The sequence below is a fragment of the Mirounga angustirostris genome, unplaced genomic scaffold (assembly GCF_029215605.1).
Source record: "Mirounga angustirostris isolate CCGP_5_RB_7025 unplaced genomic scaffold, mMirAng1.0.hap1 SCAF_5, whole genome shotgun sequence".
In the NCBI taxonomy this organism is placed as follows: domain Eukaryota; kingdom Metazoa; phylum Chordata; class Mammalia; order Carnivora; family Phocidae; genus Mirounga; species Mirounga angustirostris.
This window is the reverse complement of record NW_026991713.1, coordinates 107,301,422-107,315,316: the sequence shown is the minus strand read 5'-3', so window position 1 is coordinate 107,315,316 and position 13,895 is coordinate 107,301,422. Positions and strand designations below refer to the sequence as shown.

The following is a 13,895-nucleotide window of genomic DNA, read 5'->3' as shown; positions in this document are numbered from 1 at the left end:
AAAGAAGAAGAATACAGTCCCAGAAAGCAAGCCATTGACATGCTGCATCTTTGTACATGATTTTGGATGTGTAATTAGAAATTTAACTGCTTAGATTATATTAAGGATTGCACCACTACATTTTTACAAGGTTCATTAGCCTAATTATACACTTAATTAAAACAAACTCAGTCATACATGTTAACATTTTCAATTCTAAGTATAAATTACAACCAATGATAAAACTGAAAATAAGTAACAAATGTTTTATTGACATCTAAATTGGCGAAGTAAGTCTGAGTTTTGCTTTGATAATGTAAACTCCCACAACCACCACCCAGCTGTATGGAAATGATCATAATTCATCTTAATAAAAGCTGACACAGTATAAACACCACCACTGTCCTGAAGGCAGAGCAGAAGTGGGCCGAATGGGATCGCATCAGCAAGACCTTCTCACCTCACTGAACACTACACATGAGGAGCCAGCAATTACCCACATTTGATCCCTGAGAACCACAGCCACCATCAGAGCAGACACAAACAGAAGAAAGTTCAAAGAAGTTCCAAGTTTAAAAAAAAAAAAATCCTTAGTTTCTTAAATCTTTAAGAGATGAGATGAAGAATTTCAAAAAAAAAAAAAAGGTAAATAAAAATAGAGAAATCCTTCAGCTTAGGGCAGAAATGACAAGCATCATACTTCCACATTTAAAGAAGCAAGATTTATCTAAATATAAGTTACATTCTTCTGTCTAAAACAAATGTACTTATTATAATCCTTTATTAAAACAAACAAGTCTACAACTAAGAATGCACAATTGAAAACTTTCAGACAAAAGGCTATAGATTCAGTTGATAAAGTTAAACTGTTTTCTCAGAAGTAAATTAAAATTGAATACTCAAAGAGTATATTTATTCTTTCAAAAATGATAACTTCAAAACTCTACAATGATCTGAAATGAACTAGTTCCATGAAATTCAAACTGGCTATAATTCTTCATTAAAATATAAACTCAAGTAACTAAACTAGTGTATAGAGTTGACTGCTGAACAATGTGGAGTTAGGGGTGCTGACCCCAGTGTGGTAAAAAATCTGCATATAACTTTTGGACTTCCCAAAAACTTAACTACTAATAACGTACTGCTGCCGATAACATTAGTCAGTTAACACATATTTTGCATGTTATATGTACTGTATACTATATTCTTAAAATAAGCTGAAGAAAAGAGAATGTTAACAAGAAAATCCTAAGAAAGACAAAAAACATTTACAGTACTGTACTGTATTTATAGGAGAAAAATCCATTTACAAGTGGACCCACACAGTTCAAACCTGTGTTGTCCCAGGGTCAGCTGTTTTTGTGAATCTTAAATTTATGATAGCAATAAATTCTCATCTTGGGTTCAAAACAGAAGAAAAAAAATCATCATTTTCCACTATTATATAGACTAATCAGCACCTATCTAAACAACCAGAACCACCAGAACAACAAGCAACATGGAGGGAATTCGAAGTCACATAACAGGAAGATAAATGGATGATAAAATAGCATTCTTATTAATTGTCAATACCAAGTACTTTGTTAAATGTTATATTGTAATCACATACATTTTCCTATTTAAGCCATACAAAATCATAGGAGTGTCCATCCCTTAGATGGGAAGACTGAGGCTAAGCAAAGCTAAGTTGCTCAGGCTACACTTCTACCAAAACACAGAGCTGGGTTCTGTCCCAGGGACCTCTGGTCTTAAAACTTGAACTGTTCTGAACAACCCCTCTGCCAATAACATGAAGATAACATGTGGTCAAGTTAACCATTGACAAAAAGGTAACACAACATTTCTAACAAGAAATCCTGGAAAGAAAATGAACTTTTTGTTTTCAATGTATTATAAAGCAAAAAGTCAAGGGGAAGAAGTCATTTTGAAAAGAAACTTTACTACAGCAATTGAAAGTGTAGTGTTGACTCTTCATCTGATACTCTAAATGTTAAATTGAAGATAAATATCTTCATCTATATAAAGTGAGCTGAGACAGGATTAATAAGGCCAAGCCAGCATGAGCCGTTAGCAGAAAGCTAGAAACACACACACACCCTCAGACTCTCCCTTTCTTACTAAGGGCTGCTGCTTTCCCAATTGAAGACTTAGGATTCTTCCTTAATTCCCATGATTGACAATCAGATACAGGAAGAAGAGTTCTGTAAATACTTATTACTCACTGGAGGATGTTCAATGAGTTTGTTTTTTTTAATTTGCCTTCTTCTGGGAATTCCTGAGATTTAGGGGTATGTGTTGGTGGGAAATTAAATATACAGTTACAACAGAGAGATTTTCTTATCAACCAGTAAGTGATAATGAAATTTTGGACTCTCCTCCCACCCCACAAATATTATGAATAGGAAACAGAGAAGAAGGGATTTTAGATACAAAAAAAAAAAAATACTAAAATAGAAACTCCATGATGACAGGCATTTTTGTTTGGTTCTCTAGAGCAGGGCTGGCAAATTATGGCCCATGAGCCAACATTCAGCCTGCCACCTATTTTTATAAATGCAGCTTCACCGGACACAGCCACACCCATTTGGTTACACATTGCTTATGATGGCTTTCATGCTGCAATGACAGAACTGCATACTGGTGACAGAAACTTGGTGACCCGCAATGCAACAATGTTGACTATCTGACCCCGTAAAGGGTTTGCCAAGCCCTGATCTACTGTATGCAGAGAAACAAGAATACTGCCTGGTAGATACAAGATCTGTTAAAAACAAAAACAAACAAAAAACTTGCTGGATAAAATAAACACAAGCCTATAACTACTATTCACGTAAGAAAAAGTACTGTGAAAGAACACTCCAAAGACCACAGGTCTAAGAATAAAGAAGAATGTATATATAAATGGGAAATGTCCATTACAGAAAAGACCCAGAGAAACAGACTGCATATTAAGAATAATATGCTTTGACTGGGTGGCTCAGTCGGTTAAGCATCTGCCTTCAGCTCAGGTCATAATCCCAGGGTCCTGGGATCGAGCCCCGCATCAGGCTCCCTGCTCAGCTAGGAGCCTGCTTCTCCCTCTCCCACTCCCCCTGCTTGTGTTCCCTCTCTCGCTGTGTCTCTCTTTGTCAAATAAATAAATAAAATCTTTAAGAAAAAAAAAAAAGAATAACATGCTTTAGCCATACTGGTTTCCACAGGGGAAAAGATGTATAATATCCACTATAAGTTATACTATGGAGTCCAGGTAAAAGAATAACTATTATCTTTTAAAAAATAGTCATATTTCTTGAAAACTTTAACAATTTCTCCATTATTTACTGAATGAGGTCTCATCGGTCACTTGTAAAGTGCTCTGTAACAATCTCTCCAGTGCTATCTTATAATAAATTCTGTTTCAAATCCTTGACTCATTGTTTCTTACCAAATCATGCACATGTGTATGTGGCATCTTCCTGGGGAAGACTATCATTCCAGAGTGTCTCTAGCATAACTCCTGTACTTCCTTCAAAGAACAGATCAAGCCCCATTGCTCCACTGAGGATACACCACGGCACACAGTATTCCGTCCTTCTGCTAAATCCCAAGGGCACTTGTGCGTGCAGTTCTTCTGACACATAGCATAGATTTTTCTTATACACATTTTTCAACTGGACTTTTAAGTTCCTTAAAACCAAATTTAAATCTTACAATTTCATAAACCCAATGTCTACAGTATACATTTTTTATCTTGCTTTTTAAATACCTAATATTACATTATTAGAAACCTCAGAAAAACTCATTAACAACTATCAAACTAGGATATGTCTTTATTTATCTATATCTAACATAGCAATGCCATTGCTAATATGGGTAGGCATAAATTCATTCACACTTTTACTTTGTAAGCATCACTGAGTAATACCTATGGGTTAAGTCCTAGAAACAGAAAAAAATAAAAAATAAAACATAGTTTCTCTACCAAAGGAAAAGGCAATTATTTGGCATAACCTCCCTGAAAGTAGCAGCATTTGTGATTTAAATAAGAAGGGTATGTTTGACATTTACATCAGGAGGAAATCAAATTATATGTGTGAAGTGAAAATTGATTTCAAGGTAAGGAAACTGTGAATAAAGAGTTCTGGATGGGAATCAGTTAACTTTATTTTTGAAATACATACAAGATGACGAGTGAAGTAAAACAGCATCACTACAAGGCAACCTACAGAATGGGAGAAGATATTTGCAAATGACATATCTGATAAAGGGTTAGCATCCAAAATATATAAATAAATTATAAAATTCAACACCCAAAAAAAGAATAATCCAATGAAAAATGGACACAAGACATGAACAGACATTTTTCCAAAGAAGACATCCAGATGGCCAACAGACACATGGAAAGATGTTTAATATTATCACTTATCATCATCAGGGAAATACTAATAATGAGATAGCACCTCACACCTGTCAGATGGCTAAAATCAATAACACAAGAAACAACAGGTGTTGGCGAGGATGTGGGGAAAGGGGAACCTTCCTGCATTCATTGGTGGGAATGCAAACTGGTGCAGCCACTCTGAAAAACAGTTTGATGATTCCTCAGAAGGTTAAAAATAGAACAACCCTACAATCCAACAATTGCACTAGTAGGTCTTTACCCAAAGAATACAAAAATACTAATTCAAAGGGATACATGCATCCCAATATTTGTAGCAGCCTTATCTACAACAGCCAAATTGTGGAAACCACCCAAATATCTGTCCATCGACAGATATTATGGAATATATATTACTCAGCGATAAAAAAGAATGAAATCTTGCCATCTGCAATGACATGGATGGAGTTAGAGAGTACAATGCTAAGCAAAATAAGTCAGTCAGAGAAAGACAAACGCCATATGATTTCACTCATATGTGGAATTTAAAAGAGAAAACAAATGTGCAAAGAGAAAAGAAAAAACAAAGCAGAAGAAGAGAGAACGGCGAACCAGGAAACAGACTCTTAACTATAGGGAACAAACTGATGGTTCCCAGAGAGTAGATGGGTAGGGAATGGGTTAAACAGCTGATGGGATGAAGGAGGGCACTTGCTGTGATGAGCACCAGGTGCTGTATGGAAGTGCTGAATCACTATACTATACACCTAAAACTAATATTATACTGTATGTTAACTAACTGGAATTTAAAAAATAAACACTTATAAAGAAAAGCAGCATCAAGGGGAAGGTAACACTGTCTCCGTGCCTAGGTACTGAGGGAGTGGTTGGGGGATGAGCAGCCATATGCTAGCTATCGCTGATGCCTCCAATCAGAAAAGACCATCTGACTTTACTCCAGAAAATAGTCTTTTTAAGTAGGCCCAGAAAGATCCTTATTTAAAAAATTCCATTATCCCTGAGGCCATAATAATACTTAAGTGGCTTTAAGAATTTCTGTAACATTGACTTCACATTTCTTCCTATTTTCCTGAATTATATTTGCATTCGAGATGTCCTGCATTTTATGTCTTGTCTTTATGATATATAATTCACATCCCACATTGTTCCTTAGACTTTTTGACTTTGAAATCCAAATCAGAAAGCAATACTGACATATATGGGTCACTTTTACAAAAATAAGTATTCAGTAAGTGTTATTCAATTAGTCATATCTCCAAAATTGAGAAGGCCCAAGTGTGATTGGAATTTTGCACAAGAGAAGTTATTCTTGGAAATTTCAACTTACATCCCATGAATATGTATTCTTTTATTCCCACTAGATATATATGCAATTTCTTCACGAGCTCCACTTAATTTCTTCCTTTCTGCCATACTCCATTGCTTAATTTGCCCTTGCAGCCACCACGGAGCTGATGTAGCTCCCTTTATAAGCTGTCATCACATTTAAAACCACCTTCTGCAACAAGCCAGCTTCAGTTACATAATTCAGACAATTGTTCCTCTATCAACTCACAGAGTACCTATTATTTATCAGCATTTATCACATAATTATAGTTGTGTGATTTCTTGGCCATCACTCCATCTTGACTGCAAATCTCTAGAGAAAGACTATGTCCTGTCCATCTTTGTTTCCTAGCACCTAACACAGGAATCACCACACGGTAAATGCTTGGGAAGGTTTCTGCCTGAATGAGAAGAATCCACCTATAGGCATTTCTGAGAACAAGAACCATGGGTGTGTCTTCCTCCTCAAGATTGACTTCTATGATTCTAAGCAGCCTGCCTATTTTTTCTCTCCCAATGACAGCCTAACTCTGAATAACTATTACTATCGAGTCCATGAGGAAGCTTAAAAATGCAATACAAATATTTGTTATTTCCTAATATGAAAACTGTTAATGCCTAATAAGAGTTTATAAAGAACCTGATTTTCTTAATCTCTCTGTCCCTTATACAAGAAAGCTGCACAAGATTTTCTTCTTTAAATGCCAAATCAACAGGGATTAAAAATGAGACAGTTATAAAATAACTTGTAGTTCTGCAAAGGGATACTTGTCTACTTGAATGTGTTCTATATCTCTAAACACCATGGTAACCAGTGCCTGATGGATTCTGTGAAATTGCTTCCATTGAATTAATCTATACTACATTTACTTTTCTGTCTTACTCTCTTTTTGCTCTAGGCTTTTCATCTATTTGTTTTATCCTAATATCCTTTCACATTGAGGGAGGAAATGTGTAATAAATGACAGAAAATGACATGCTTGTGATTGAAATACTGGTTAAGTCCCATTTAAATGGGAAGGCAGAAAGTGGTTCAAGAGGGCAGTGTAGGAAGATCCTGAACTCATGTCCTCCCACAGACACATCAAACAGCTCCATACGGAACCGTCCATCAGAAAAGAACTTGAGAACCAGCTGAATAGCTAGTCCTTAAGAAAGGACGAAAAGACCACACAGACATGTGCTCTTGCCAAAACCCCCCAGCACAGCGACCCACAATTGGGAAAAAGCTTAAAATACAACACAAATATGAATAAATATATACATACATAAATCAATATACACAGTTTCTCCCTGAGGAGCAAGGGGTTTGTACTCCATGCTAGATATCACAACACTGCGGGCCTGAACCAGAGTGAGGAACCCCCAAAATGTCTGGCTTTGAAAGCCAACGGGAATTACATTAAGGAGAACCACAGGGCTATCGAGAACAAAGATTTCCCTCTTAAGGGACTCACATGCAGGACCCAGCTCAAAAAGCAGCAGTCTGAAAAAAGTCTAGACCACAGGTGAAGGAATTTCACTTGCCAAACTTCAGGCATCTACCAGAGGGTAGAAGTCTGCTGGTATTCTCTCCAGGGATGGAATGGTGGCAGATGCCATTTTGATGGGTTACTTCCACACGGCTAGTGATAGTACTGCGGGCACCATGTTTTGCACCGCACTCTAGCCAACTAACAGCTACAGGAAAGCAAGCCCTTCTCCCCACTGCAAGCACCTCCAGGTGCAGCAGGTGAGCAGACCCATGCCTTCTGCCCTTCGCTGCTCATGCGACCCTGCCTTCATTGAACAGATATGTGTAGTGCACTTAGGGGATGTCCTGTGAGCACCAGGCTCAGGTGTGGTGGGGAGGGTTGGGCTTCTGGACCCCACAGAACTGAAACAATTAGAGAGACAACTCAAGAGACAACCAAGAACAAGGATCAGGTTAAATGTTAAGATTCATCTCCTACACAGAGCCACTCCCCAAGACAGGGAGATAGAGCTGTTTTACAAAATACACAAAACCAAACAGAGTCAAGTAAAATAAGGAAACAGAGGAACGTGTTCCAAAGGAAAGAACAAAATAAAATCCCAGAAAAAAATCCTTAATGAAACAGAGATAATTTATCTGAGAAAAACTTCAAAGTAATAGTCATAAAGATGCTAACTAAAGTCAGAAGAAAATGGATGGCCACACCAAGAACTTCAACAAGGAGATAGAAAAATATAAGAAAGTACCAAACGCAAGTCACAGAGCAAAACAATACAATAACTGCTGTGAAAAATACACTAGATGGAATCAAAAGGAGGCTAGATGATACAGAAAAATGGATCAGTGACCTGAAAGTCAGGGTAGTGGAAATCACCCAAACAGAACAGAAAAGATGAACAAATAAATTCAATGGGGATAGATTTAAGGATCTGTGGGAAAATATCAAACATACTTCATTCACATTATACAAGTCCCAGAAGGAGAAAAAAGAAGGGGGCAGAAAACTTATTTGAAGAAATAATGGCTGAAAATTTCCTTAACCTGGAGAAGGAAAAAGACATCCAGGTCCAGGAAGCACAGAAAGTCCCAAATGAAATGACCCAGAAAGATCAACACCAAGACATGTTGTAAATAAATATCAAAAGTTAAAGATGGGGTGCCTGGGTGGCACAGTCAGGTAAGGGGAAAAGACAGTCTTGTCAACAAATGGTGTTGGGAAAACTGGACAGCTACATGCAAAAGAATAAAAAAAAAGGAAACTAGATCACTGTCTTAAAGCATATGCAAAATTTAACTAAAGATGTATTAAAGATTTGAATGTAAGACCTGAAGCCATAAAGATCCAAGAAGAAAACACAGGTGGTAAGCTCCTTGATACGGTCTTAGTGATATATTTTATTTTGGATCTGACTCTACAGGCAAGAGTAACAAAAGCAAAAATAAACAAATGGGAGGGGTGCCTGGGTGACACAGTCAGTTGAGCATTTAACTCTTAATTTTAGCTCAGGTCATGATCTCAGGGTCCTGGGACACAGAGCCCCGCATCGGGCTCCTGGCTCAGCAGGGAGTCTGAGGATTCTCTCCCTCTCTCTCTCTAAAATAAATAAGTAAATCTTTTTAAAAAAATAAACAAACAAATGGGAGTATATCCAATGAACAAGTTTTTGTAAGTGAAGGAAACTATTAACAAAATGAAAAGGCAATGTACTAAGTAGGGGATAATATTTGAGAATCATCCATTGTAAAAGCAGCTAATAATATCCAAAATCTATAAAGAACTCACACCACCTAAAAGCAAAAACAAAACACAAAACAAAACAAACTCAATTTAAAAATGGGCAGAAGACCTGAGTAGATGTTTTTCCAAAGAAAACATACAGATGGGCCAACAGGCATATGAAAAGATGCTTGACATCACTAATCATCAGCAAAATGCAAACCAAAACCACAATAAGATCACCTACATCTGTCAGAATAACTATTATCAATCCCTCCCCCCCACACACACATACACATACACACTAAAATAACAAGCACTGTTGAGGATGTGGAGAAAAGGAAACCTTCATTCACTGTTGGTAGGACTGTAAATTAGTACCACCACTATGGAGAACAGTACAGAAGTTTCTCAAGAAATTAAAAATAGAACTACCATACAATCCAGCAATTCCACCTCTGGGTATTTATCCAAAGAAAACAAAAACACTAACTGGAAACGATATATGACCCCTATGTTCATTACAGCATCATTTACAATAGCCAAGATATGGAAGCAACCCAAGTGTCCATCCATAGGTGACTGGATAAATATGTGGTATAGATCTACAATAGAATACCACTCAGCCATAAAAATGAATGAAATCTTGCCATTTGTGACCAACATGGATAGACCTTGAAGTTATTAAGCTAATAAGTCAAACAGGGAAAGACAAATACCACATAATTTCACTTATATGTGGAATCTAAAACACAAAACAGATGAACAAAACAAAACAAAGCAAAACCAGACTCATAGAAAACAGACTGGTAGTTGCCACAGGAGAAGGAGTTGGGGGTGGGTAAAATGGGTGAAGAGGATCAAGAGGAACAAACTTCCAGTTATAAAATAAGTAAGTCATGGGGTATAATGTGCAGCACGGGGAATACAGATAATAATATTATTAACTCAGGTGATGGATGGTAACTGGACTTACCATGGGGATCATTTCATAATACATACAAATGTCAAATCACTATGTTGAACATCTGAAACTAATATAATATTGTACATCAATTATACTTCAATATAACAAAAAGATGAAATACTGGTTCAGAGCTGGTGCATACACAGTTAAATCTCATTTGTAGAAAGTTATATCCCACAGGGAGATAAAGGTACACTAATATTTGGAAGCTATAATCCCTGCACTTTACTGTATCATTTTTTTTCTACTCATGAAATAAATGAAAAAAGATTTAACTTTTGAGATCATTTAAAATTATGTTCTTTAAAGGAAATAAAGGCAAAGGCCATTTTTGAAAAAGAACTAAGCGTGTTTAAATGAAAGTACCTCGAAGAAATTTCAATGCTTCTCCAGAGTTTAAAAATAAACAAAGACGAGAAGGAGGAAAAAAAGGGATACAACACCATCTCAAAATTCAAGGGGAATTTCACAGCTTGTTATATAACACTAACTATCAAGCCTCTTACTCCAGCAGAGATCTAGGTAAACCAAAGTTTCAACTTCCAGACATTCCATAAGGTATGTGATTTACCAAAGAGGCGAAACCTAGAGTCACCACCATTAGGAGCATTCACCAGGAAGGTAGTACAATTGTTCAAATACTCAATTAACAAAATTATTTAACCACACACTTATCACTGACAGCCCATCTGTTTGTTTTACAACATACTAGATGCTTGTAATTAGCTGGCAACGGTGTAAACCACGTCTCACGTTTTCAGTCACTGGTCTAAGGCCACCTTCCAGCTTTCCTCTTTCTTCTGCCAGTGTAAAGGAAGTTAAAAATAATAATAATGATGATGACGACAAAAAAAGAAAGAAGTTCAAAATAAGAAGCCAAATAGTTCCTAAGTATATTTCACTGGATAATTATTGGATGGGGCTTTCAGAGAGGATACAAGTAAACTGCAGCCACTTAACAGCTCACTTCCCCAGGACAAGGATGCGAGCATTTCACGGGTTGTTGACAAAGGCCCATCAACCACGAGTCGCAAAATCAAGTCACAGTAGTTAAAGATATTAAAACAAAAACTTTTAATAAACCCAATAGTTTTTTAATAGAAAGAAGCAGCAGAATAAAAGAAAGTCATACAACATTTGAAGTTTTTAAAGATACACATTCTTTAAAGTAACAAAGCCATTAACGGCACAAAAGTTTGACATTTGAGTGTGTAGAGATTGAAGAGAAGGAGCCACAGACCACATTGTAGGAAATAAATCAATAGCTTATTTAACTTTTAAAACTTTCAAACATAATCATAAAAATCTTACAAAAATTTAAGAACTAAATAAACCTAAAAATGAATCTAAAATGAATCATTACCTAAGTTATCTGGATCATTTTTATTGCATAAGTTTTCCAGAAAACTGCTTTAAGCTCTCCCTTAATTCTCCAAATTCAGCTGGAGTGCTGACTCTAAAGTGTTTCATCAATATACAGCAAAGTAAAATGCTTGCAGGGATGTGTGATGACCAATAACATTATCAGAATAATTTAAATGCTTGATTTCTTCATCAGCATAAGTGCTTTCTGTGATTATGATGTATACGTATGAATGAAGGAGCAGCTGGCCCCAAATGAAAATGTCCCTATTAAGCATATGCTAAATCAACACCACTCTATATCTAGGCATAAATGAAGATAAAAACACTCAACATTATGATTCAATTAAAAACCTCCAGGATACATTACCTGCCGCCTCGAGCACTGAAAGGCACTACATGGATTCCCAGAGGCCCTCCATCGTTGGGGACTCGTACGAGCTTTACCATATCACTGTGAGACAATGATGAATGAGGGAGCATGAACATGTACTGTAAACAAACCAAAACCGAAACAAAACAAAACAACAACAAAAAACTGCTACAACACAGACACACCATAAACAACAAAAGAGAACAAAACGAAAATCTCACCAAGCACACACGCATACACATACACATTCTGGAATACAAGCGTGGTGATGAGAGCGGCAGTAAACACTACATACCTGAACACTAGTCTGATGGCTTGGAGAGACAGCATTCATCAGAAATAACTACATTAAAATGACACAGAACCCCTTCTCTCGGACCACACTCTTTTATGTGTAATACAAGTACACATTTTGTAAGTCAAACCTTACACTTCCACTGAAAATTTTCCATCCCGGTATTTATTTCAAGGATAATGAAGATTAAATGAATAAAGGTGTTTTGGCTGCACAGCACTTTAAAATTTACAAAGTGCTCCTGCGTAAGTCACATTATCAATCCTTCCAATAATCCAATGAGGTCAAAGCTTTTGTTTTGCCTCCATAGGTTCCAGGCCAGATGTGATCGAGCTATCTTTATTTCCCACATTTTTCCACAACAATTCAAAGTCCTAAACTTCTGTAAGTGTACCACAATGCCGGGAATGAAACTCATTCCTCAAAGCCAATAGATACCTGCTAAACATCAAATAATTTCTATAAGTGTTTGTAACTGAACCTTAAAGTCATGGAGAGAGATGTAAGTAACATGAAGTTACTTCTATTACATAACAAAAGTACTTTACTATTAATAAGCCTGAGCTTAATGAAAACTGGTGTAATTTGGAGAATGTAAATTTTCTAAATCTTTTAAGTGCGATTCATTTTCTTTATAGAGTTTTCCGTGTGTGTGTGTGTGTGTGCATGTGTGTAGTACACAGAAATCTAAGCAGGTCTTACCTGACAATCAATTTTTAAAAATAGTGTTTCAATTAAATACCTAGTAGAAGCAACCTGGACAACTATAAAGATTACCAATGGATTTGACAAAGATTGCAGTTTAGTTTTTATATAATGGAAATGCCAATTCTTCAATTGTATTTCTAAAATAAAAACTTAAAAGTTATCCTAGATACTATTAATGTCCTCATTATGTAATACAAAGACTAAAAGAAAATTAAAGACAGTGATATCAAACAAATCAAAACAAAATTAAGAATATGGGCATAGATGTAATCACATATGCTAACTAGGAAAAAATTAAAATTTTGCCAAACTGCCAAAATATTTACTGAAGTAATACTATTTAAATGAATTAATTTTTTATATTGTCATAGAATTTCACAACTTCTATTTTAGATACTGTTACATATCATTTGAACATCTATTTAATGATTAGTTTGTCAACTGAAAACAGTATGGTAACTTTAATAAATTTATTTTATTCCACATTCTATCTAAAAAGAACTAGGACATGGCAAGTACTTCTTAACTGTAATAGTGCTGGTTGCTGTCTATCTAAACATAACCTGATTCTAGACCCTGTTTAATCTCACTGAGAAAGTTCTGAGAGCCTTCCCTTGGAAGACCAAGAAAAGACAAAATTAAGAGTTTATACATGCTAATATCTAGGCCTCCTCAACTTTTACCCAAAGTCAGACAAAACTTCAGAATGATTGCCCACCCTGGTCTAAATTACCAAGGGAAGAAATTCTGAGAACACCTTCCACTTAAAACATGCCAATACTTAAGATAATTGTAAAGTTGTGATAATACAGTAAAGTTTTCTTTGTCCTTTTATAAGTAAAGTCATGTTTAAGGGCCATAACCTATGACTCTAATTTTTCAACAATTATCTTGAGAGATTCCATTTCGAAAAAATATATACTAAAATGACTAATGCTTACATGATCCAAATGGTTTTTCGAATAAAGTCTATCTATACTTTTTTTTAATTTAGCAAAGTTGAAGAACAAACAAATGACCAAAACACTGACATAGAAAGCAATTTGAAAACAGTTATAGTGCTGTTAACACAACAAACATTTTCAATCAAATACTATTTTATATTATCATTTAATAGTATTTGCCAAGGCATGAAACCAGGACAGGTACATGTAAATTTCCATGCTATACTTCTTACATTAAGTGTTACAAGTCAATAGATGAAAGATGCTCTTTGGAAAACAAACCAATGCAAGGCATGTTTTTAACTAAGCACAAACATTCCGCATGCCATATGCTTTTGGAATACTTGCTGCTATCAGTAATGCTACACGTAT

General features: G+C 35.9%; 1 protein-coding gene across 23 annotated transcripts in view; it reads right to left on the bottom strand.

The window, feature by feature from the left end:
* The window catches only part of PARD3 (par-3 family cell polarity regulator), a 665,712-nt gene that overhangs the window by 270,653 nt on the left and 381,164 nt on the right, over positions 1 to 13,895 (bottom strand). For all 23 annotated transcript variants that reach the window (XR_010411651.1, XM_045874201.3, XM_045874191.3 and 20 more), the window contains one exon: positions 11,574 to 11,657. Coding sequence is in view for 22 of the 23 variants with exons in the window: in XM_045874201.3 (XP_045730157.1) it covers positions 11,574 to 11,657 (84 nt within the window). In the remaining variant the exon portion in view is untranslated. The remainder of the gene's footprint in view (positions 1 to 11,573; positions 11,658 to 13,895) is intronic.